General features: G+C 37.4%; 1 protein-coding gene across 1 annotated transcript in view; it reads left to right on the plus strand.

The window, feature by feature from the left end:
• The window catches only part of LOC117407461 (kelch-like protein 1), a 53185-nt gene that overhangs the window by 13229 nt on the left and 12550 nt on the right, over positions 1-27406 (plus strand). Inside the window, exons 2-6 of the mRNA XM_034012525.3 lie at positions 502-684; positions 2558-2694; positions 8119-8315; positions 13646-13855; positions 23091-23277. Of these exons, the coding sequence (XP_033868416.1) occupies positions 502-684; positions 2558-2694; positions 8119-8315; positions 13646-13855; positions 23091-23277 (914 nt within the window). The remainder of the gene's footprint in view (positions 1-501; positions 685-2557; positions 2695-8118; positions 8316-13645; positions 13856-23090; positions 23278-27406) is intronic.

The raw sequence follows: 27406 nt of genomic DNA on the forward strand, positions 1-27406 counted from the left end.
CTTCGGCTATAAGAACACTTTGCTTGCTTCCCGAGAGGTGTTCTCTTAGCCAGGGACTACTGTATTAAAACAGAGAAGCTGTCAAATTAAATTTGTTTTAATACTGTACCAATATTTAGGAGGCGCACATACTTTAGACATCTTTCATAAGCTTGCTGTAGGAGCCACTAATTTTGAAAAGATTAAATTAAAGCATTGGGAACTCTCTTTATTGCTTAGCTTTGTTTGTTCAACAAAAAATATTTGTATAAAGTCACCAAAATAGTGCTTAGCCAATAAGGTTTAAACAGAAAATGAGCTAGTAGCACAGTATAAGGCATTTGTTACAGGCAGTAAAGAAAGCTCAAATGATTATGTTGTATTGTAGTTCTTTCTGTGGTGGTTGTCAGAGGGGTATTGATTTTCATTATCAGCTCTTCAGAGGCCTGCTACAAACAGTAACTAAGACTACAGAATTAATACCACTTGCATCAACTGTACTCTTTCTTTTGTGTTTTCCAGATTGTCTGTGGCCAGTTGGCCCTTGACACCTCAAACTGATATGGACTCTAGCAATCCTGAGGAGTTTTTCCAATCTGTGCAGCATGCTGAGCAAACATTCAGAAAGATGGAAAACTACTTAAAGCAGCAGCAGCTGTGTGATGTGATTCTGATTGCTGGAAATCGCAAAATACCGGCTCATAGGTGATTTTGTTTTGTTTTCTTAAAATTCTTTAACTATTTTATACTTAAATAATTTTGTAGTTGACAAAAGTCCACAATGATACAAAACAAACTGGCTTATTTTTTTCTTTCGAGTCTGCGTTTCAGTGATGTCTGCAATAATGGTTATTTATTCAAATATTATATGAGATGGGTAATATACTGTATAAATCTGCTTGCACCTTGTAACTAAAATAGTGACACACCGTCAATAATTAATATTCTATCATGAACTGATGTTATAACTGAAGTCAGTACTTATGTATCAATATTTTATTGCTCGAAATTAACAGTTCAACAGCAGTATATATTTCCGGACTGTATAATGTAGTTTTTTATGGATCAAACTATAGCACCGGAAAATCGTTGACTTTTGTTTACTTTATTACTTCTTGCACCAACTTTAAAATCTGAACCGACTTGTTTGATCTCTTCGTTGTTAAAGTCCAATTCAACCACACTCTATCCCAGCTATAGCAACTGCTGATTGGCTGCATTTGGTTCTAAAGACCGGGGCACTTACAGGCACTCTTGCCGAAGCCGAGCAGATCAGATCTAAATTGAGAGGACATTTTTAATTTATATGATTTTATTTACTTTTTGACACTGTTAGACTAATGTACAATTAGGGAAAAAACTAAATATCTAAGAGGACTGTAGTTCCACCTTTTAATGGCAGCTAAATTCACTTTTTTTTTAAATAACCTACCCTTTGATATGTATGCAGTTATTTAAGTCCATAATGTTATACTCTACAATTCTAAATTTTTCTTAATGTAATTTAACTTTCATTTTTAATGTTCCAAACTCATCATTTGAATTGAATACTCTTTACAAACAATGACACAAACATCAAACAGCAACACAAATACAAAATATTTCAATTTGACTGTTAAAAAATGTATTAATCATTACGCAAATCAGATTTGTATTGTCAGTAGCAGACACATTCCATATAATTGTAGCAACTGATGTACTGTTTTATTAAAATAACAACAAATAGGTTTGGAAAATCCACAGCCATAGGAAATGAATGTGGACGGAAGTCCGTGCCAGGAGGCCTGTGGTCTGTGGCCTTGAATGAGCTGCAAAATGTCGGCTGCAGACAGCTGGTGTTCAGAGAATTTAAGCCTAGCGTTCTGAAAATCCTGTTTCCAAAACAACCAATCAGAACAAAATAACATTCTTCCATGTGACTGTCTTACTATTTCCTCAAACACTCAAGTGTACAAGCCACAAAAAGCAATCAAATTCTAGCCACCATAGGTAATCAAGCAAGCAGGGACCGCTACCTTGGCGCTGAGTACTGTAGCTCTAGCCATTACAGTTTTTTCTCCAGGTTTATATATACATAGTGGCACAGTAATAATTACAACTGTGTTTTTTGTTTTTTTTACTTTAAAATTGTTAAAGTAGTCCTAGAAATTGCTGAACATTTCATTCCCTTCGATATGTATTTTCAATTTGAGAACTACTGCCAAAAAATATACAGATTTTGTTTTCTTTAAATACAGATGATGGTTTTATTATTATATTTTCATTACCCAATCAAATCATTATAAAGGAAAATGGTGACTGCAGTTAACTTTGAAGGGCAAGATTGTCTTTTATATTAAACAACCCATTAGATTGTGCACTTACTGGAAACAATTATATATTTCATCTGCTCCCATGTTGGACCAAAAGAACAAAAACCCAGTTTTCAAATTTGATAAACATTAAATTGCAAAGATGAGATTATAAGATTTATTTCTGTTTACATAAGAAAAAATAATAAATGCATTTGTACCTCTGTGTTTTTTTTATGGAATTAGGCAATTAATTAAAAAGACACTCATTAATGTTTCATTTGCAGGCTCGTTCTAAGTGCTGTGTCAGACTACTTTGCTGCCATGTTCAAAAATGACGTGTGTGAAGCCAAACAAGAAGAAATCAAAATGGAGGGGATTGACCCTAATGCACTCTGGGATTTGGTGCAGTTTGCATACACAGGTATTATTTAAATGTCTATTTAAATTGCTCAAGCATTCATTTTCACTTAAGTTGTTAACACAAGCTGGAGTTTTCTGGGTATTTTTTTTTTGTTTACTTTCTGACATGGCTTATTAGCATAGTTCATTTATTGACAGACAATAAAGCTGAAATTATTATGTAAATCCAGTAAATCATACTTATGACCAATAAGAACAAAAATAGGATAACTATTCAATTACTAGAATTACCATTTCATTGGGTTGAAAGTAGCAACTATCTTGCAATCCAACCGCCGATTAAACCAAAGAAATAGATGTTGCTACTGAACCCTGGCAACAAAGACAAAGCCTGGGAAGCATCTGGCTGAACCTGTGGGGCACCTGATCAGTAGGGAACGACGAAGATCAATGAGGTGAACTATCCCTATCTGATTTTCTTCCCCAACCAACAGGAGCACAAAGGCCTATGTAGCGCTTCCTGTGGGCCCTCCCTGCTGTGAGCCAATAAAACCATGGTGCTCACTGAGGTCCTAGGGATTGAATTGGGACTGATTCATTCCAAAATCCATGGCCATCCAATCCATCTTTCTATAGGTAAACTGTGATCCTTTTACAGTTTAACAATCTTCTTGTCATGCCAGACAATTTTTCTTTTCCTCATGGATCTTCACAGATCTTCTTTACCCTGTCCTCTTTACTTCTGACATGAAGGCTCACAGTTCATGATGCATTATTAGTATCCTTCCTGCTGTTTTTTTTCTTTTCCCAATAGCATCTGTATCCCAGTGTAGCTGCTTTGAATGGATCATTGGTGTTAAACAATCTAGAGCTTTCGAATAATCCTATGGCATGATAACATTGATCTCGTGTAGACAATGGATGCAATTTTGCACACAAATTCAAGTTGCAATTCACCCAGTCTAGGGACTGCAGCCTTTTCCGGTATTTAAACACAAGTCCTGCTTTACTGCATACAAATTACTGTTATTTTCGCAATGCAACAGTAAAACAACTATGCTCTGTGACCACAGAGCTTTTTTAATTAAGTTCTGCATAATCATTACAGTCTCTTGGTTTCTCTCAGTTTACTTGAATGTAAATACAGATAACTTGTTTCAGAAACTAGAAGACGATAGAAACCTTAACAGGACTATAAAGATACTGCAGAGAGATGGGCTGGCTGGATCTTTATCCGTCTAACTCCCATTCCCACAAAATAATCCCCTCAATACTTTTATCAGCTTTAGAAAGGGTTCTAAAATGATAAGACCTAACATGGTGGAAACTTGCCTAACTTGCACAGTGGACCACTTATTGATAGTTTGCATGTTATCTAGATTAATAAAACAGGTAATACATTGTATTGTATAAAACATCTGTAACAATGCAGACCACCACCTGGAGCCTCGTCACTTCATCTGCTGTCTGCCATGATACATGACAAAAAAACAATAAAGTAGTATATAGGATGATGAGTATCTGTATGTGGGTTATATCTACACCCGTGATGCTTACAAGATCAATGGTACTGCCCACAAAACTCACCCTTATTCATGAGCAAAAACAGTAGGTTTCCACCCAAGTTTAATGATAAAAAGAATAACATTGTAAATACATTTGAAGGATCGCACAGCAGCCAACACGACCTGAATACAGTATTTGTCAAATTATTCACTTGCATCTTTTACAGTGGTTGAATTCTGACCTCCACAATGTAATTCCTAAAGTTAAACACTTTGTCCAGCAGTTCAGACAAGCCTCACACGCAGGCTTCACATTTAAATGCTGTAATTGTTTTTATAATATAGATTTAAAATATGTTAACTGTATTACCAGTGCAGGTATACACTGACATAATGAGTTTAAGGAGTCACATGTCTGTTGTTCAGTCTATTGTTTCCTCAAATTGCAACTTTTCAGTACATTTCACATTAGGGCCAATGCACACCAGAGCAAAATACAAAAAAACCAAATAAATGTACTGATTTAAAATAACTAATGCACATTATTAGTTCTTGTGCATTTGAATAAACAACCAACTACATTCAATCATAATATGTCTTCCAAAAATAAGAATAGCAAAAGGTATAATTCGATGCTTCTCTTTATTTTCTCTTCTTGTATAACGCTGATAGCTTAGCATTTAGGAGAAAAATCACTATAATTAAGCATAAACTAGTTCTATACAGGAATCCTCTGTATGATTTAACCCCCTATTTTCTTTATAAAAACATGAGGGGGTGGCCAGTGAAAAGCACAACATTTTTTCCCATCTGTGAAGCTAAATGGTTCTAAAATCTTCATAATTTCTGCCATGCTGTGGCGGAGTGTCCCGCCCCTATGTATTATTATTTGTATTTTTGTTTACGGCGCGGGTAAAAGCGCCGCGTCTTTTATTATTATATTTAAAAACCCTGTGAGGATGCATGGCTGATCAGCTACTGATTATTTAACTAGCTGACAGTCATGCATCCTTACCAAACGCGTGCAGACTCTGGCCGAGGGATAATAAGATAATTACCAACTAGTTAATCCCTCAGCCAGAGTATATAAACCTGCAGCTCTCTGCACTCGAGGTTGTTGGGTGTACAGAGGAGAGTACGGGGAGCGGAGAGAGCGAGCAACATTCGAAAAACAATTGCTAAAACGTGCTGGATTGTCCAGCACGACACTTACTTCTTTGTTTGTTTGTTTATTCGTTTGGCCCTCGTGCCCTTTTGTTTTGTGTTTTGTTGGTTTGTTTAAATATTTTGTTTGTTAATAAATACGCTGAGTGCTACTGCACTCAGCTTCACCCGCCCATCCCTTGTTTTGGTTTCTACTTCCTGGTCCGTGACGTCACCACTGCTAGCCAGACTGCCACACATGCACTTAACTCAAAACCTCCTATAAGGTACACAAACGCTATTGTGTTTAATTGTAGTGATTTTACCAGTTCTGCCACCAAAGGGACACAGTTACTGGGTAGTTGAAGCCCTCAGGGAGGGTTGCACTTAGCGTAGATGAATGTAAACAAGCATACACTTTTTTAAAGGTGGAATTAATTAAACTGAATCATCATTTTATCTAGCGAAAACATTCAAACACATTTCACAATTAACATGTTTATGTTTTAATTAGGAAACTGCTCTGTTGTGGACATTAATTACAATATTAGCAAACCTCTTCATCATTCCAAGTGATTGCCGATGTTGGTTGGTTGAAGCATTGGAGTTAAAATGCTTAAATCCCAGCAGCTTTTTTAAAGGCTACCACTTCCCTGACAGTCATGTTGTTGTATTACTTAAATAAGTAATGCACAGAACACATGCAATCAGCTCTCTCTCAATCCCTTAGGGCTTTTGATTTTCTGTGCTTTACCCTGACTTTTCTACTCTCCTTTCAGAATTCAGTTGATACCTGTTAAGCCATTCGTGTGTCTCAATCACTTTTTACACAATCACATGGCCGCTTCTTCATTAACAACAGTTCGGGTCAGTATCGGACTGCTCCTCCAAGTACTGTAAGCAGTGGTAGGGTGGATTTGACATCGGTTCTCAGTTAAAAAAAATAGGGTAATAGCACCATTTAGACTTTATAGCACTCATGGCTCCATGTGCTATACAAGAGACATTAAAAAACAAATGTTACATTTGGAGAGAGAAGAAAACAAGAACGTGTCATCTTGTGAGGTAAGCAGTGCCATCAGGGTGAGCAGGTGAACAAGAGCTTTTGGTGTGATGTTGTTTACATCAGATGATTACATTTGGTAAAAATGTATGAAAAAAAATCACAAAACAGAGTAGGCTACTGTTCATGTTTGAATTCTTAGGGGCATGTGGATTTTTTGCTTTGCCACCTGCATTATATCACATTTTAGACATGAAGACACCATTTCTGCATGTGCACAATTTTCACTGCTAGGTGGAAAGGGGTGATTCAGTTTATAAGGAGAGCCAGATTATCGAGGCTTGGATAAAAAGGGTTCTACTGTATTAAAAAATGGATGCTTTGAACGGAGCATAAGTCAGTATATGCCCATTGAATAATATTGATTGCCATGCTAAATATAATTTGAGTATGTTATATAAAGGACATTTTGTCTCTCGCTCTGTCTGTCTGTCTGTCTGTCATTCACTCTCCAACTCTCTCCGCGTGCTCAGGCATGCACTCCTATTTATCTATTTTTCTAAACCACACCCTCCATCCGCCTTCACCAATACCAGGCATGCCATTTGCACCCCAATCTCCAGCCAGCATTCTGGGGGTGCATGCATGTCTAGGATTGGTGAGACCGGACAGACAGGCAACTAACAAAGTAATATATTCTACTACTGCATAATCAGCCACTGACTCACTGTGTGTGACGCTGAACAAGTCACATCCTCCTTATGCTCCGTCCTTCGGATGAGACGTAAAGCCGAAGTCCTATTGTAAGTGACTGCAGAAGCAGTTGCGATGCATAGTTCACCACCAAGTCTCTGTAAGTCGCTTTGGTCTGCTAAATGACTAAATAATAATTTAAGCAGCACTATAAAACCATGCTAGTAATGTGTGACTCTAACCCTTAGTGAGCATTCTTTATTATTATAGTTTATTAATATAACTCATTGCACATACTGTCCTTGGGGTCTATTCAATGGATCTAAACAGAGGTGGGTCTAAACACTGTATTGTTGTACTACAGTAGCTACTCTATCATACTGTACTGCTGAGACAAATGCTGGGCACTTTCATTCACAGAGTTTTCAAGATTGGAAAACTTTCCCAAAGGTCGAGGTGAATACCAACGGTCTAGTTTATATAGGGTATAAATTCAGACAACAAGGACCAGTAGGGAGTCTTGGAAGAGTGAGTTGAATACTTGGGCCAAAGAGTGGCAACATAAGTCTGACATAGCACAAGTCGGTTAAAAGGTACAGTAATCCATCGCGTATCAGACTGCGGTGGGACCAGAGTAAGGGCGGATATGTAAAAAGTCGGATACATTAATCCTGTTTTAAATACCATTATACACAGCTGTAACAATTACTGTAGTCTTACAATTATTGTTTTGAGATAAAGCTTTTATTAGGGAGCTCCCCTAAATCCCTTGTTTAGAAAGATACAGGGTATTAATGCTTGTGACAGAGTAGCCGTCTGCCATGTGGGCAACTGCCAAAGTGACTTCTGCCATTTACAAACCTAAAATTTGAATTTTTGAACAGAAACATTCATTTCGACTGGTGCATTCTGCCATGAAATCTCCTGTTTGAATGTCACATGCAGGTAGATTATAGATTTTTGCTTTTATGTATATGCTGAACAGCATTTGTTAGGGCTTGTTAAAATATATGGGTGTGTAATTTGAAGACATAATTTGTATTAACTGCATTTTTTTAGTTTTTTAAATTAACTTTTATGTGTCTGACTGCACAGACCTCAGTTCTAGTCTTTTAAATGTGTATTTATGGGTTTATGGCAGGTTGTCTGGAACTGAAAGAAGAAACTATTGAGAATCTGTTGGCAGCGGCATGCCTGCTCCAGCTCTCAAAGGTAGTTGATGTATGCTGTCGCTTCCTAATTAAACTTCTGCACCCATCAAACTGCCTTGGAATTCGTGCATTTGCTGATGCTCAGGGCTGTATTGAACTCATGAAGGTGGCTCATAACTACAGCACGGTAAGTTTTTGCACAGTAGGCTATACAGTTTATACACTTTGGTCAGTTCTTTGTTTTAGTTAACTGTTTTTACCTCCAGCACAGTATCTTTATAGTAGCGTGATCTTTAAAAAATGGTATATACTGCATTCTTCACAATTGTATGAATATTTTTGGTGAAAAGTCTGCAAAAGGTCAATAAAAAGTGTTGAATCATGAAGTTACATGTGATTCATATCATCATTTTTCAGCTAAGCGTTTTTGAAGCCGGAGCAAAGGTCCAAACAAACATCCTCAAAGCCGGGAATGCAGGGAATGCAGGGAAGCTACTGAACACACAATCAATAAGCAGCTTGTGAAGGATACAATTAACTAGACAGTATAGAGACAAGTAACAATTAACATAGGTTAAAACTATATATATATATATAACTGCAATATATTTCAGATACAACACACACATGTGCTTTACAGATTTACATTACAGCGTCTGTTTGTACCCTTCTGAGTTATTTAACACAGATACATACAGATATGTTATATGTTGATTTTAAAAGGTTTTATGTACCTGGAAATATTTATGAAAGCGTACATTTGAATGCGTCTTTTGTAGCCTACTTGTAGCATTAAAGTTATATTACACACACGGAAAGCACCCCCTGGTGGTTTTCTGTAAATTTTGCTGAAAACCCATTGAATATTACATACTTTATTAAATAGAAAAAGAGATACCCTCTCTGTTTTTTTTTCTCTGTTCAGTTTTTAATATGCCTTTATCCAGCATTTGCCATCGTGTAACTGGCATCAAATTGCAGAATTCGAGGGTATATATCGTTTATTTATCAAGTTTGATGGGCTGTCACCCAGTACCGGGCACAAATTCTCTAGACTGTATTTTCATGTTATACTTTACAAAACATGTGTTGGCCTTTAGTTAAGAGAGTTGGAAATTGTTAAAATAAATACATAAAAATGATAAATGTCAATATGAAATTAAGAAACTAGTATGGCAAAGTGTGTACTGATTAACAGTGCAGCGTGGGAAATAATACAAATGTTTCATTGGGGAATGTTATTGGGGAAGTTCTACAAACTTGAATAGTCTTGGGGGGGGGGGGACGACACAGCTGCCATTTGAAAGGGCTCAGTCCTATACGACTATTTGAGTAACTGCCACCTATCCAATTTATATCTGTTTTAATATGCATACACTTTCTGAAAATTGGACATTAATACAATATAACTGCATTAACACAAAAAACTGACAAAATAATCTGTTCACAGGCATATCTGCAATACAGCTTTTGAGAAGTCCCTGTCCCACAATAGCATATTTTATCAATAAAACCTCTAATGCCTTCTGGTTGCTTTAAATTCTAAGAACATGTTCTTTGGAACTTTGCTCACACGTGGGGGACTGAAGTCATTTGGAAGTCAATATGGACTCTACATTCTATTTGGACTCTCAGAAACAGTAATTGCAGTTTTACAACTCGCCCCAGTCTGCCCTCTCTACCTCACAAACACTACCATAGAGGAAATTCATCTGATGATTTATTTGATATTATGAGGAGCAAAAGTAAACTGCATTTAAAGCACATTGCTTAACAAAACCACAGAAGTATGAATTATGGACTAATGTGTCCTCTATAAGTCATTAATATTGTTAAATGTATTTTCTACAGTAAATGGATAGTCACTGGTTCCTGAGTATATGCTGTGAAAAGTCATTCCAATTATAAAGTGCCTCATTAATTGAATGTGTGTGGAACAGAATGTGATATTAGGAATTCATCAGTTTTGTTTTCCTGAGTGGGGGCAGTTTACTTCTGGATACACCAGAGTAACATTAAGATTGTAATTTCTGTTGAAAAGATTGATTTTGGAACAGAATTGAAACCATGACATGTTTGCTGTATGTGACTGTGGCAGGGTAGGACAGAGTCCTGCACATAGTTAGTGGGGCAGGGCAAAGCCATGCTTGTAAATACATGTATTGTGTGTAAATCGTATTGTAGATAGTGTAATGTATTGTTTGGGAACGTGTGTTGTTGTGGTGGTATGATTTGAATGTATTTTGTGTTTATTTAAAACAAGTGATTTTCTTTGTTATTGTTTGGTTTGGATGTGGTCTGGCAGAGGCGATGGTAGCAGCTCGTCTCTGACAGACATCTCGTGAGAATGTGTGGTCAGCAGCGAATTAATTGAGAGTTGCTGTGAACCACGCAGATTTTAAAAACTGGTGCAGAATGCGACCATCTCCAGATTGATTAATGTATTACTATCTGGAGATGGTCAAATGTATAAAAACCTGCAGCATTTGCTGATCGCAGTGGGAGTGTTTGGAAGGAGAAAGAATGTGAGGGAGTGCGAGTCGAGAGAAAACACAAGTAAAATAAAAAGAAAGCAATTGCTATTTGCGCTGGGAACACCAACATGGTATTTGTTTGGTGTCAGTGTTCAAGATTTGTTTTGTCGTTTGAACTTTTATTTGTGGTCTATGAACGTTGTTTTTTTTTTCTACCCTCTTATTTATTATTGGCACTCGTAGTGCCTGCATCTGTGTCAGCCGTCCTGCCAGTGACAAACCCAGTTTTTGTTTGAAATATTTTAAGATACTAGAATTTTCACATTTTAGTGAGAAACATAATTACTTTCTGTGCATGTATTTATTATTATTATTTTAGTTATTTTATGTATTACATTGTTCTAAATCCTTTCTTTATGTTCTTGATTTACTACACAGTACATCATTTCAAGCAAAGGTAATTGTAGTCCCAGATTACATTCTCCAGAAGTTCCAATACCATAGGGTGAGAGGCCACGCTTGTTCAACTACAATTCCACTGTTTTCTATCTAATCTGTCAAAAAACTGTTAATTTATCAAGATATCTAAAAAAAAAAACCTTCCTTCTTTGACCAGACTTTCACTCAAATCACTACCACAACTGCACTTTTGAAACATAGATCTGCTCAGGACTGAGGATCAAGGCTGAGTGAAGATGCAATGTTTGAACCTCTCAAAGACTTTAAACAGGGTTGACCATACAGCACTTGATAGATCAAACTGCAGCTTGTAATTTCATAACTCTTTCTGTATTGCTAGCAGCTAGTTTCTCCCTTTCCAAATACTGGTGATGTTTTGTTCCAATCGACCTACACGTTTATAATCAGTCTAATTCTTTTGTTTTATTCAGATTGTATGGTTGAATGTTTGATTCATGGTTTGGTTTGTGATTTATGTTCATGTTATTATGATGCTTTAATTTTGCAGTTGTGCAAAATTAGTGTCTAATAATCTAGAACCTCTAATATAAGTATTTTGACTCTTCTGAGCATTGGATAAAATCTAATGGATAAGAACTTCAGGACTGCTCCATCTCTTAATGTTTAAAAAAAAAAAAAAAAAAAACTTACAGAAAAATAACAAATGTTGATGGGGAAAAAATATCCTGATTCAGTATCTCAGTGTCCACACCTATGGATGTTAAATAATGCAGAGCACAATTCCTTGTGATAGATCACCACAGTGAGCTGCAAACCAACATACAGTAAACCTATCACATTTTTATATCGCTCCCAAGGTGCAGTGCTGTGCTCGGCTGACATTAATAACAGAGCCCATTACAGACAGGGAGCTAACCAGTGAAAGAAGCTCAATTAGGGAAACTTAACAGTTCACAGGGATACACAGTTATAATCACTGCCCGCATGATAGGTCTGTAAATTACATTGGGGATGATCAGGAGACACGCCAGCAAAATTGTTTTAATGTTCTTTGAAGCATATACGAAGCAACCACCTGTTAAAAACAGTACAGTTGCTAACCACCGATTGCTGATTATGTATGCTTGCCGTGTGCATGTTTTAAACGTTGAATGGTATGAGACAGTACAAATCATATTTATAACTGAAATTAGTTTGGAGAGACAACAGATTTGTTTGGAGGGGAATGCTGAAAACTAAAGTGTTCATTTCTGTTATCAGTATGTTGTTATTAACACTAACATGCCATAATGAAGAGTTGTTTTTCTGGATAGCAAGAATGAAGGGCTATGTAGAAGGAAATACTTTTATAAAATACAGAACACTGTATACAGAACAGCTTTTATGAGTGTTCCTGCATGATGTGAAGCCGAATTTATGGAATATGTATTGAAGTTGTAGGTACTGTATTGAATTTAAATAAAACATTATTTCTAATGTATAGAGTCCCTATTACATGACACGTACCAAACAAGCGCACATCACATCTTACTCCATAATCTCATTATAATTTCTATCTATATTTGTAAAAATACATTTTTGAATATATTAATCAACACTTATGAAGGTTCAGTTTTCATCTACAGTAAAGTCAATCACCAATTTAGTCACAGTAATTGTTAGGGTTTCATGGTTGAGCTGGCAGAATACAATTTTACAGTGCATTGTATTTAATGAAGATCTTGCAGTCTCCATAATAATAATATTAAAAAAGAATGTCAGAAGTCTTTCACCGCTGGAATATATAACGTAAAGAACTGAAAATTAGATTCTTTCCCCCTAGGTCCCATGTTGTTAACACAGCAGGTTTCTTCTGCTCTAAAGTGATGCAAACTGTCAATTAGTGAGCCATCACCCATGGAAAATATGATCATATTGCCATTAAGAAACTGTGCTTTTTGTATTCTGAGAATTAACTGCAACTAAAGTGATTATAATACCTTATATTTCCTCGTAAAGAGAAATGCTATGTGACAGAGCAGGTTCAACAGAACTAATGAACATTCAGTAGGAGCAGATAATTGATGGGGAATTGGAAGTTGACTGAAGTCCGAGTCAAGTATCCAAACAAATGCTGTTCCCCTTTTAACTGTATATCATGTAATCTAAAAATTACAAAGTGGAAAATAAGGGACCCACTAAGCAGACCATCAAAAAAGGGAAGCACAAGAAAAACAGTTACAGTTCTGGCAGAAACTACAGTAATATCAATGATGGGTCGCTCCATCATTTAGAATTCTGTGGCACAGTTTCTAAACATAAGCCTTATCACAGAAAACAGTGGGCAACACAAATGCCAACTAAAATTCACAGGATGTGGTGGAGGAAGGGTGATGGGAGGGCAGAACATTATTTTTGTTTTCAGCTCAATGAATTATTTTGTGGATAGATATTGTATGTCTATCTTTAATGACAACACCATAATTCCTGTGATGTACAATTGTGTAATAAAATACACCATGACTTAAACATTATTTAACTATATATATATATATATATATATATGACTCAAAGTGTTTAACCACAAAAATCATCAATATGACTTCATTTCAGGGAAACCTTTACCATGTTTTGTTCTCCGCAGGAAAACATCATGGAGGTTATAAGAAACCAGGAATTCCTGCTGCTTTCTGCAGATGAAATTCTTAAACTTCTTTCCTGCGATGATGTCAATGTTCCTGATGAGGAGTCAATATTCCACGCCCTTCTGATGTGGGTGAAACATGATGTGCAAAGGTGTAATGACCTTAGCATGCTGCTTGCCTACATCAGACTGCCACTTCTTCCCGCTCAGGTAATTTGTGCTTAACATGTATCTGCTTAACAGCTTCTTGGAGCAGACTTGTGCGCGTCATGTTTAATCAATGTAATCCTTCCTTAGCTACTTACACTGCTAGAATTGTTTTCTAAAACATGCATGCCACTCGCCTCCTAATCAATTCAATGCAAATCCACAAGCTGTCAAACAAGCATACTGTCACATGCGAAATCAATGATTGTACACACATAGGTAACAAACACAGGTCTGGCTGGTTCAAACGTCATTTGAACTGTTCACAAAGGCAGGAATTAACAGGAAAGACTTTATTTATTTGGCAGACACCTTTATCCAAGGCGACTTACAAGTGTTACAGGGCAACAAAATGTTACAATGCAAAATAATATTTAAATACAGTATAGTTTACAGTAAATGCAAATTATACTACTCAAATATAGTATAAAATAAGATGCAACAAGTTAGGATTAAAACAATTGATATACACTCTAACTTCACTATAAGGAACCCTTTGTTTTTAATGATCCAAGCAGCAAGAACCGTTTTTTTCAATGGAAATTAGTCCTATTAGAATGATTTCTTTTACAGAATTTACCCAGATAAAACGATCTCGGTAGTGACTGACACTGAACTTTCTCCAGTGTGAATGTGTTATTCTCTCAGTGAAAACAAAGACCATGGTAGGCTAATTTGAAGATAAGACTGATTCATAGATAACCTATTGTACTGTGAATCATGTGTCACGTATGCAACCGTTGCCATCTTAAGAACATAAGAAAGTTTACAAACGAGAGGAGGCCATTCAGCCCATCTTGCTCGTTTGTAGCTTATTGATCCCAGAATCTCATCAAGCAGCTTCTTGAAGGATCCCAGGGTGTCAACTTCAACAACATTACTGGGGAGTTGGTTCCAGATTCCCACGATTCTCTGTGTAAAAAAGTGCCTCCTATTTTCTCTTTTTAATGCCCCTTTATCTAATCTCCACATGTGGCCCCTGGTCCTTGTTTCTTTTTTCACATCGAAAAAGTCCCTTGGGTCGACATTGTCAATACCTTTTAGAATTTTGAATGCTTCATACAAACTGCAACCATGCCAACAGGCATGAGGCAGTAACAAGATTGAAACAGCGTGCATTGAGAAAAGCACGAAAAATATGAAGCAATCTATGCTGGATATGTTTTTCAAGAGAAAGGGCACGTAATTACTGTATTCAGCATGTAAGTGTACTTTTTATTTTTTTTCATTTCTTTACTGTTTTCTTTTAAATATACAGTTTAAATGTTGATCAATGTGAAGTTGTCTTGAAAGAACTACTGTATACTGTATAAAAATGTTCAATTCAATTTGGGCATTTCTTCATTATTCTGATATAGCAAACTGCCAAACCCTATTATAGTGAACACCCTAATATAACAAACATTTCTCCAGGTCCCAGGAGGGTTTGTTATAATGAAGTTAGACTGTATATAATGACACAAAAGTAGTGCAGTTGTGCAAGGATAGTGCTTCAGCTGAGAATCCAGTTACATGGGCATAGGTCAGGCGAGTACAGTACGTAGTAGGATGAGTAGATCGAGAGATCTACAAGTGTAGTCTAAACAGGTGAGTCTTGAGGAGGCAGTGGAGGGCAGTGAGAGATGGAGCAGTCCTGAAGTTCTCCAGTAGCTGGTTCCACCACAGGAGGGCTAGAGAAGAGAAGGAACATGCATGGGAGGAAGGAGAGCGAAGGGAATGCATGACTAGTAGAGGAGGATCAGAGACAACAAGAGGGGGTGTAGAGAGACCCGAGGGATTGGAGATAGAAGGGGGCAGTGTGGTGAAGAGCGCGGTAGGCAAGAACAAGGGTCTTGAATTGAATGCGAGCAGAGATAGGTACCCAGTGGAAAGTACAATGCAGACAGGTAGCATGAGAATAGCAAGGTTGGGAGAATACGCAACGAGCAGCAGAATTTTGAATGAGCTGATAAGGGCGGATAGACGAAGCAGAGAGACCTGCTAGGAGGTTGTTACAGTAGTCCAATCTGGAGAGTACAAGAGCTTGGACCAGGAGTTGATTGGAATAAGTAGTGAGAAAAGGCCAGATTCTGTATATGTTGCTAAGAAAGAAGAGGCAAGTGCGTGTCAGGAAAAATAAGCAAGTGCATATAAAAGCAAACTTGTGCTTTGCCAAGTGTTGTCTGCCATGGCAGTTTGACAAAACCTGAAATGTCAAACTTAAAAGTTAAAAGTTTTTCTCTTATTTAAACATCCATAAAATATTGCTGCTGTTGCAGATTGTGACTGTGGGGCATGTAAAGTCTTACCCTGGTGACCTTTTGAAAAGTGTTTATTCTGGGATCAGTCTGAGATATGCTGCACCATCTCAATGTATGAACAATGAACAGCAATCTTGCCATAAGACACTTATCTGTTGGTTTGAAGGGCAATATTAAAATGTGTATGTGCATGTTGGCAGTTTTGGATTTCATGGAGACAGGTTGATTAACTGTAAGACATTGCAATAACAAAAATGAAAATATGTGTCGATCAAATTGTCACTTTTAATATGCCGTTTCTTTTGTTCAAGTTATTAGAAGGTTTTAGTTTATGTTTCGATTCTTTCATTACCATAATGAGTATGTCCGCAGTGACTCACAAAGTGTGCAGGGCATGACTCGTAAAAAATTAACATTAGAAACATCAATCAACTCTGGTGAATAGCTTCTTTTAAAGGGATCATTTCTGTATGAATAATGCATTTCACATATACAAGTTGTTTTTTTCTAGGTAAAGGCATGGCAGTATATTTTCATAAAAGCATGGCAGTTGTAGACAGAACACTATACATTTTCCTAAGTAACTAACTAGCTGATTATTTGTTACTTCATTTATGGATGGATGTAAAACATGGGGATTACTATATTAAATAGAAATACAAATTATAATAAGGAATAGGCTCTTAATGCTTGTTTCCTATGCCTTGCTTACTGTTTGCAGACAGTTTGGTCAGGAAGTCAATCCACTTGCTTTGTGCTCTCAATAATGCTTTGAATTACTTTGTGGTAATTGCAATGTATTCTGTAAACTGTTTTTGATATTTGTTTACAATGTGTATATTTTTTGTTATTTGTGTTGCCCATTTATTTTTAGAGGGATACAAAACCATTCATTACTTAACAGAACAAAGTTAGATGTGAATTCAAAAGCATTTTAAAACTATTATGAACTTATGCTATGGAGGCATGTGGCAAAGTGGTTAACAGTGTACAGGTGCAGAAGTGTTGCAGTGCTTAATCAGGAGACAAGACAGTGATAATCCAATCAGAAAGGCTTTTAATATTGTAATCCAGGTCTGGTGACCGCAAACAATAATCCCAGGCAATACACAGCAATGTGTATTACACTGTTCAAAATAAAGGGTTTGCAGTCCCAAATAATTAACACAGTCCAGTTACACACACAATATACAAACACGGTCACCAGTCCTGGGTGCATGCTGCAGTGCTCGTGGTGCTAATACAGTTATTATCATGACACAGGTGTAGTGATGTCCGGGTTCGTGCTGGCCTCAGGGCGACAGCTCCAGAACGTGTTAGCTGTCTACTAATAACAACAAGTAACAATTAGGGACGAGACAAAACAAACAAAACATGTACAATACTTTTAACACAGGTCCTTCCGGGTTGTTTCTTTAACACGCATGACCCAGTGGTAAACGATTGCAGCCTTTCCTCCAATCCGCAGCTGCCACATCGTTTCACTTCCGGGTCGATGAGTTAGTGCACCGGAGTTCCGCCCCCTTTCCAGATGACAGATTCCTTTTAACCCTGGGAATGTATTGTCAGGCCATCCGGTCCAGGGTACGCTGTTCCCTGTACTTAGCGCCCTCACAGGTCGGGAGGGAGATTTACCACCAAGAATTCTATTTGGCAAGATTAACAACGGCTATTGTTTCAATATGAAATATTACATTCTGGTTACATTCTTGCTTTTTGAAAAGCAGAGTTGGGTCTGCAGTCATTATTGTAATGGAGTCCACTCATGAATATCAAGTGATACTAGGAAATCACTAGTGGCTCAGTTGTGGGCACTGTACCCAAGTAAGAACTTAACCAAGTCCTGTCATGATGACACGGTACTGTAGAAATTAGAATTGCACATTTAACCTAAGGTTCAATGTGGGTCACATGGCACCTTTTAAAGTGGAGTTTAGCTAGTTAGTCCTGAAGTCTGTGTCAAATTCATCACAGTATTATTTAAACAATAATACATGACAGGGTGTGTATTATGATGAGATATCACCACACCTTCAACTACCCGAGAAGTGGTGATATTGCATGATAACACAGACTCTGGAGTGTATTAGTGCTATTATTAAATGGGCCTATGAGTGTGTTGTTGGTAAATAAAGAAGACTTTCATTTTTTTTATTTGTGTAACCTTCCACTGAGAGAAAAAAGTAGTTCCACCGTAACTCAAATTGTTAGCTTAACAATAAAGCATTTGATTTGAACCTGTTTTGTATAATATTGTTCTTTTTTGTGGCTTCGATAATAGTTTCTTTTTGAAGTGGGTGTTGCCATTCATGGTTCTTGTTGAAGTGGGTGTTGCCATTCATGGTTTCAACATGTATGTCTGGGTTTTGTCCAGTAGACAGAGCTGCTGCTGCTGCTGCTGTGACATTTTGTTTTTAAATCAATGTCAATGTTCTTTTCAGTTAGCCAGTCACGGAAAACTTTCATAGCCTATTTTGTCTGGCGCTTGGTGTTTTCCTCAGTTGTATTAATTTCTGTGTCGAAATCTGCTTCATTTACCTCAGTATGGCAAGATGTTGATATTTTCTTTTCTTTTTCAGTGTTTTCAGCTGCAAAACTTTTGTAGCTAATCTCAGGGATTGCTGCCATACTGACTGACTCGAGTGGTTTTGTTTACCCAGGCATACAGTTACAGTTGGCGTATTGATTTTGTTTACTATGATGAGGCCACTTCGGAGAAAGAAGTTCTGCACTGTTGTGTTATCACCAGATATCTAATGGCTAGGGAGAAGGTCTCAGCCAATCAGAATCTAGTATCTTTGGCAATGGTTTCTACCCATTTAATAATTAAATATGCAGTACATGGCAAATCCAAGCAAATGTAATATCTGAGGATAAAATGTAGCTAAATATGAGAACCCACTTTAATTTCAGATTGGATGAAAAGAAAATGTGTTTAGGAGTAGGAAATAATATTGACAATAAGATGAATAATAAAATCAATGAGCTACTTGGCAGCAAGCATTTGGCACATACTGTATGAAAAATAACCTGTCTGCAGAATTAAAGGGACCCTGAGTTATAAGAAGAAAGACTGGATAATCTGTAGGACTACACGTTTTAGTAACTTTATTCATGCATTCTCATCTTTAGTGTTATGGTGTGTGGTATGCACAAGATGTACCCTGTTATACAAAAGGTGAGAGAAAACCCCAAGGGTTGCTTGGCTTGGTTTCTTTGACTTACTGTTCATTATCATGTACCCAGTGCCACCAAAAAACATGTAAGTACAAACAGACCTCTTGTTAAGAATTCCACAAGTACACAACTACCCCATCGCATGTGTTATCCATTTACTGCCAATGCAGAACAACTGGTGGGATATTATATGTTTGCCAATAAATAAAAATGGTATTACATTTAATGCGGTATCAGCCTTGTAGGCAATTTTGAGTGTAAGTACTGAGTAATTACTTATGTACTTACATTGTATTTCCAGTGTAGTTACACATAGTTACAATGTAGGTAATGTTTAAATACTTATGTCGTTAAATTATTACATATCTTCATGTATAATTACACAACAGCATACATAAATACACATTACCCAGGTTGTAACTATATGTAAAAGCACTGTAAATACACTAAGTACATACGTAATTACTCAGTACTTACACTCAAAATTGCCTACTTAATGTAAAGTGTTACCGGGACTTCTTGGTTATTAAAACATTTAGCCTAGTCATTTAACCAAGATATTTAGTAAGAATACAGTCTTAGTGGAGTAGAAAGATGAATAACTGCAGCAATAGCCTGTAACCTTAGCATTTAGATCAGCATGTAGACCACAAATGTAAATGTACTAATACCGAGCACTTCTAATCATTTGTTTACTTTAAAATTATTAATGTTAACTTTAATGGAGTTCGGGGGGCATGAACCAGGGCTTCGCCCCTTCCTAATTTCACCTCCCTATCATTATTGACTAATTTCACCTGTCTATCATCATTGACTCCCTATTTAAACCCAGCCACAGCTCAGCTCTTTCTCTTGAGTTTGGCTGTTTTTGCATATGCTGTGACCCGGAGCAGCTATTTTATAAGGATTGGCCACTCGACAAACTCTAAAAACCCTGCACGACAACAATATCAACATCCCGGCTAGAAGCGAATGTATGGTGTTGTTCAATAATAACTGTACTTTAATCTGCTACTCCCTCCTCTCCAGTCATGGTCGTCCCCTCCTCTCCAGCGCAGCGCAGCCGAACAGATCCCATCCTTCAACTTCATAACAACATTTTCGAGGACATGAAGTAAAGTCCCTCATTCACCCCATCGCCGTCTCAATTGCTTCAATTAATACACGGCTCAATGATATGGACAAACGGGTTGCTTCCAACACTGCAGCAATCTCCATTACTTCAAGCCCAGTATTCGCCACTTCAATCATGGCCGCCGTCTTCGTGTTTAGCACTTCCGATCCCCACAACTGAAGTTCCCACGTACAAGTAGACATCAGCCGCCCTCAATGGTCCACAGCAAGTGCCTGTAGTCAGAAATCAATTCCAGTGAACACATATGGTTTCTTCTTTTGATAGTTGTGCAATATTAAGGGTTATTTTCCAAGCTAATTTTATTTTTCTAAAAGGGAACATTTTCAAGTAAAGTTCTGATTTAGACTGCTTGCAAGTACTAAGAAATGGCTGAGTTGTTGTCTCTGTCAAGTTTAATTTTAGGAAACAGGCTTCACACTGCTCTTTTAATTGACTTTCCCATCCTGTAGACTTCCAGTTTTCACTGCTACAGAACTAAAGAGATTTTCATAATTTTGATTTTACTCCGGCAAAGCCGAATTTCACTCGCTGCCCCACCCCTGCTCGCTCAGCAGCACCAGCAATGCCTAGTCAACAATAAACACTTGTTTAGATGGCTTAGACAATCGCTCCAGCACCATTGCAGTTCCTCCTTCAGCCTCTCGTGCCAATCTCCACCCCCTCCTTCATTACATCTTCTATTTCAGCAGCTCCATTGCTCACCCCAGCCCAGGCAGCTCCGGCCCCGCCCCCATCTATCAGCATTCCAGAGTACAACCTGGTTACAGCATCTGCTTCAGGCTCCCAATCAGCAGCCACCATCCGACATCACGCCCTCTCACCGTTGATCTGAAGGCAAGTAATAGAAGAAAGCCAAGTTCTGCGGTCACAGACACACATACAGCTCTGCACCGCCCCACGGTCACAGACACACATATGCTCTGCACCGCCTCGCGGTCATAGACCCACAAAATCTCTGCATTGCCCCGCTGTCATAGACGCACACAAGCTCTGCACTGCCTTGCGATCACAGACACACATACGCTTTGCACCACCCTGCAGTCACAGATACATATACGCTCTGCACTGCCTTGCGGTCCCAGACTCGCCCCACTTTAAAAGCCTTGGTTGGCCCCCTTCGTAATCTCTTTTCTTCCTTACGTCAAGGCTTCGTCAGAGCCGTTCCGTCCTCTGAGGGTCGAACCCAGTCACTAACTGGGACCCAGTCGTGGGGATGAGCCTATAACGACTCTCCGAGAAGTCAGAGGACTCTGTCTTTTCAGGGTCCCGGAGGCCATTAGGGCTAGCCTCAACTCCATAGGGAAGGCTCTCTCGGTTGGAGTTCGGCCCGTTCTTTTCTCTCTCCCTTGTCTAGAGGCCGAGCCTCCAATCCGAAGTTGTATAAAACACTCCCTTCCTCTCGCAGCCCTGGTTCCCGCCCTGTGAACCTTATTTTAACTGGTTGTTTTCTAACATATGCATATCATGCTGTAAATATTGGGAGCCTGCTTGACTCTTTCTGATTGATTCAGGTGTATTTATGTACTTGGTCTTTGGGTGGGAATTATTTTGCATCTAAATGTATGTTTAGTTTTTGCATTCAAGAATCATTATGCTGAAAAAGCAATACTTAGAAACACATAATACAGATTTTCTACTCGATTCATGTATCATTTACTAAAGACAATTATTTGAGTTCTCTATTGGAACAAAATGCTGATCTTTGAACTTCACTGTAATTGCTTTCTCTGATCTGCCAGTATAAAGAATTGTGGTTTGGAGATACACGTAATTAGATAATAAAGCATATAGCATGTTGCCCTCTCAACACCTTTGGCAAGATTCATATTTTATAAATTGTAGACTGGGTTCATTATAAGACAATAGATTAAATTATTTTCAAAAGATAAAAATATGTAACCTACGTAACCTGTCTGCAGCAAATGTCTTATAATAATCAGTAATACGATCCTGGTTTTTGGTTCCAGTTGCAGGGTTGGAATGCTTTTGATCTCTGTGTGTTTTGCTACTGGTAAATCGCTTGGAGATTTTTTTTTTTAATTATCATTTTACTCATTCATAACCATAATCTTACTTAGCATGCACTTGTGTTACAATTATTGAATGTAAAATATGTACTCTCAAGTAATTTAAGACTAGAAATTAAGACTATGTTTTAAATAGTACACATTGAATAAACATATTTTAAATGTATACAATGCATACATCATGTTTATTTTATTTATTTTATTTCATTTATATAGCACCTTATGTCATAGACCCCAGGGTGCTTTACAGAAAACATAACACACAGCATAATAAAACATTAAAATAGCATCAAAAAGGTTATAATAAAAAGACTATTTCAAATAAAAGTAAATACATTTCCAATCATGTATATTTAAAAAAAAACTGACTCTTATACCTTATTTGGGTATGAATTAATACAGATTTAACAAATCATTAATAAATCCTTCATGTTAAACTGCTGTAATAATAATAATAATAATAATAAAAAAAAAAAACTTTCCCTGGCACAACAAGCATAAATGAGTTATTTGTCAGTCATTGAAGAATTAAAAAGGAAGCAAGTGTCCTCTAAAAGGCGTCAACTAATCCTTTTATTCGACATTGTTTCACCCTTCTGAAAAGCAGTAAACCTTTACTGAACAGTGTATAATGCCTACAATATATGTGTTCTTTGCAGCTTCTGGCAGATCTGGAGAATAACATTCTCTTCAAAGATGACCTGGAATGTCAAAAGCTTATCTTGGAAGCAATGAAATATCATCTCCTGCCTGAAAGAAGACTTCTAATGCAAAGTCCACGGACCAAACCGAGGAAGTCTACAGTTGGAGCACTGTATGCAGTAGGAGGGATGGACAACAACAAAGGTGAATACAAACTTGTAATGGATCTAGCGGCTGATGAGTTGTATAATACTGACATCTGCATAAGACACGTACTAACCTCTCGACTACAGTGCTTGCTCTTTAGTTGAATGGTAAGATGTTCGTCTTTGAACCATTTAGTTTGCTGTTTGCCAGATGCCCATTCATTACATTCTGAAAACAGCATTTTTGGATTTGTGAATTTTAATTTCAGTATTTGACTCTACACATGCAATTGCAATATACATTTGCTGTTTTTTTATTGCATTTCTAATCCACTGAAATGCCACATTACACAATAAAAGAAAAAGTCCTGTTATCATGTTTCAGTTGATATGCATAGTATCGAGCAGACAATAATGCATTGTTTGATGAAGGCAAAGACTAAATTACCTTCAGTGAGGTATTCATCAATTGCATATGCTGCGTCCCGTGGCCTAATTTCATCTGGCCTATGTTTGTTATAGCACTTAGGTATCGCATTCAGTCTGTCTAAGCGTTACTCATTCAGGGCGGTGAGCGATGGGGTGGTAGGGTAGATATTTGGCAACAGGGTTTCTAATTTTAGAACAACATGCCCATTGTGGGGTTGCTAGGCATTGTCATTTCCTTTCACGGGCCATGTGCACCACATTCCACACCACTGAGCAGCCATGTTGTAAGTTATAGTTGTATCCTGGGCGCTCTGAGGTAGCTGTATGGCGGGGCTGCAGAGTGAAAAGAAGTGGACAGCTGATGGCACACATTTTGTAGGATGCGTGTATTCGTCTTCGTCTCTCCTGCGTCAGCACGGAGGTTGCAGCGCTGAGCCAGGCATTCAAATTAGGGAGAAAATACAATTGGCGATTCCAAAAAAAAAAAAAAACATAACTCGACATACCTCAATACCTTTCAGAGTTCAATTTAACATTACAAGGCGTTAAGCAGCTTCTTTCTTCCCTGCTTTCAAACATAAAGTGATTTGAAAGTAAGTTAAAGCTGTGGGAAATCCAACTGAAAAAAGACAACATGGTGCATTTTCCAACACCTGAGGGACACAAACCAACATCAACAGTGGTGTAGCCAAGGCATGCTCAAATTTACTCAAGAAATTTAGTGCGAGATTTCAAGACCTAAAATTGAAAGAACTTGAATTAAACATTTTTGCAACTCCTTTAAATGTTGAGGCGGTTGATGTACCTGAGAACTTTCAACTGAAATCATAGAACTGCAAAGCAACAGTGAACCTCAAGCTGAATAAAAACCATTTGCCTCTGCTAGAATTTTACAAACTCTATGTGGGTGCCAATGAATTTCCAAACTTGAGGAGACATGCACAGAAAATTGCTTCGCTATTTGGTAACACGTACTCTTGTGAACAGTTTTTTTCCAAGCTTACACTTACAAAGAATCGCCTGCGCGCCAGATTAACAGACAATTTGCAAAACCAGTTGCGAGTAGCAACATCTTCAGTGCCAGCTGATATCACAATGCTTGCCAAGGAAAAGCAACCTCAACAATCACACTAACATAGCTCAAAACACGGGTGAGTTAGTTATATTTTTTTCTAAAAATATTCTCTATTTCTGTGCTGTTTTTAACTAAATTAAGTTGTTTTTTACTTGTGTCGCCCGAGATTGATTTTATCATGTGCCAATGGCCCGTGATAGGAAAAAAGGTTCCCAACCCCTGCTGTACATATTAGAGAAGATTTACTGGAATAATTTGGTTAGCTATGTTCTTTGACTAGAACCTGCATCCTGGTCTCGGCCTTGACAAGTCTTTACTTTTGTCAAGGTTAATGTGGCGTGTCTACAAGATCCTTCTTTCCAGTGGTTACAGTGATATTAAATACAGATAGTGTCTATAATCACATGCAAGTGAAAATGTTTAGGCATTTCTACACAGCCCAGGCTTTTGGGTGCTGAACCTAGCAATTTGATTGCATTGTGTGCCTGAAGCTCCTGCAATTTGGCACTTAACAAGTTGTTATATTGTATAATATAACTGAAAATGAAAAGCAAACAAAACACAGCCAAATCCACTTCTTTGGCCAAAGACCGTGTCATTTTCTTTTGTGATTTTGTTAAAGTGGTTTCTGTTGCTATAAGAATGATCTGTTGACTGACATGTTTGAAAGTTTGACTCTCATTATCCCTTTGGTTGTGTGAAAGGGTTATGATGGTATTGTACTGGCATAGATGGTGCAATTTTGTGCTGTGTGAATGGGTCTTTTTAAGAATTTTTTTGATGTTTCTGAGATGGCTCAGAACCAGCATTTGCGTGAGAAAGTTGCTCAAATGATATTCTTTAGAACATACGATAGGTACGTGGTACTTTACAAGTGTCATGTGTCAGAAGTAGTTTCAATCATTAGCGTTCTCTTTTTTTGTTAATTTGATTTTTTGGCATGTGCTCTGGTAGTTGTGCACATAATTTATTGTGAACTGAAACTGGCGTGAATCTTAAGTTCATTCAAGTTTTCTCAATGGGCAAGATTTGTACTGATCGGTTCACATTTGGAACACTGCAAAATGTTGTGCCTCCATGTACATAGAATGTTTTCCTCATGTTTTCTTATTAATTGTGAAATATGGCTTTCTTAACATACCCAAATGTTGTCATGCATTTCCATTGTCATACAAGAAGTGCATGCTACCTCATGACACTGTTTCTCAGTCTCTTTTTGTGTTTTGTTCTGACCCTTTTCTTAAATTCTTCAACTGACTTTTAGTAATACCTATTTGGAAAATATAGGCTCTGTAATCGCAACATGAATTACAAGACAGCAGGATTGTTACTATGCCAATTTACAGAACAATGCCCTTGCAAATCATTCTGCCAGACCTCTAATAAAACAACCAGCCGTACAATGTCTTAATATGATTAACACTTTAATGATGTAACACTACAGTAGAGATGAGTCTGGATAATTACTTAGACATAGTGAAATGGCATACACCTTCTAATGACTAATGACTTCATTCATTCTTATATCTTATAAATTACTGCTTAGCTACCATTCAGGGAATGGTAGTATGCATTATTGTTAAGCATATTGTCAGGTTTCTGTGATGTACATGGATCATTTAACTGCTACTTTTGTAAAATGTGCCTTTGCAGGGAACATTAATATACTAGATTAGAGATATGTAAAGTATCAACAGTACTAAAACAGTCAGGCAGAAAATGCAATTAACAGCCAGATACTCAATTAAATGTCAGTGTTGCTGTATATCAATTTTAATTATTTTTGTATTTTATTTCAATGCACTGCCTGTACAGTATATGTCAGCGCTTTGCATTATATTTCATTAGCCTAATTTCCCTCCAGAGTTTAAACTGCATGGTGCTATATTCTATAGTTTTCATGAAAAGTGGCATAGCTGACGGACACTACAATTGCTTGTTATTTAGAACTGATGATCCACCAGGGTTTGAATGTAAACTCTAGACTCACTCAACAGAGGCTAACTTCCAAGACAAAAAGATGTGATGATGTGTGAGGTTTTTAACAAGTTCAGATAATTATACAGCAAGAAAATAACACCTGGGTATACATTATGAAAAATGACTAACCCCCATGTGACCAGTTTGCTGTGTTCAGTTCAGTCAGTCACAGATTTACATACTATATGACCAGATCTAGTGCAAAATGACAGAAAATGTGAATCTTCATGAAATAATCAGTTGTATCTATGCAGCTGGTTTAGCTAAGCAGGGTCCCTGAAACCAGCCATTATTGTATTAAAAAAAAAAACAGAAACTGCTGTGATGTTCACTAATGCATGAATCACAGGCTGAGTGTATGAGGAGGAAATAACTGACTCATAAGCGGATACACCCAAGACCTTGCTAGTACGGCCTTGATTTTCTCAATTGGCAGATATCACAACAAAAATGCCCATGCCTGCTATATTATTACATATTCCAGGAAAATATATTCATGAGAACAGAATGATATCGCAGATAACAACAACTGAGCCACGGCAGTGGATTACTGTAGCGATATATAAAGGATTGGTTATAATGAAAGGGGAAGTTTTCCTCAGCTGCTATAAAATGTGAATTTCCATAAAAACATACAGTAACAAGCTATTTCTACACATGTTAATCTTTGAACTTTCCAACAGCACAGTATTGAGACACTTTA

The sequence above is a fragment of the Acipenser ruthenus genome, chromosome 8 (assembly GCF_902713425.1).
Source record: "Acipenser ruthenus chromosome 8, fAciRut3.2 maternal haplotype, whole genome shotgun sequence".
Classification (NCBI taxonomy): Eukaryota; Metazoa; Chordata; class Actinopteri; order Acipenseriformes; family Acipenseridae; genus Acipenser; species Acipenser ruthenus.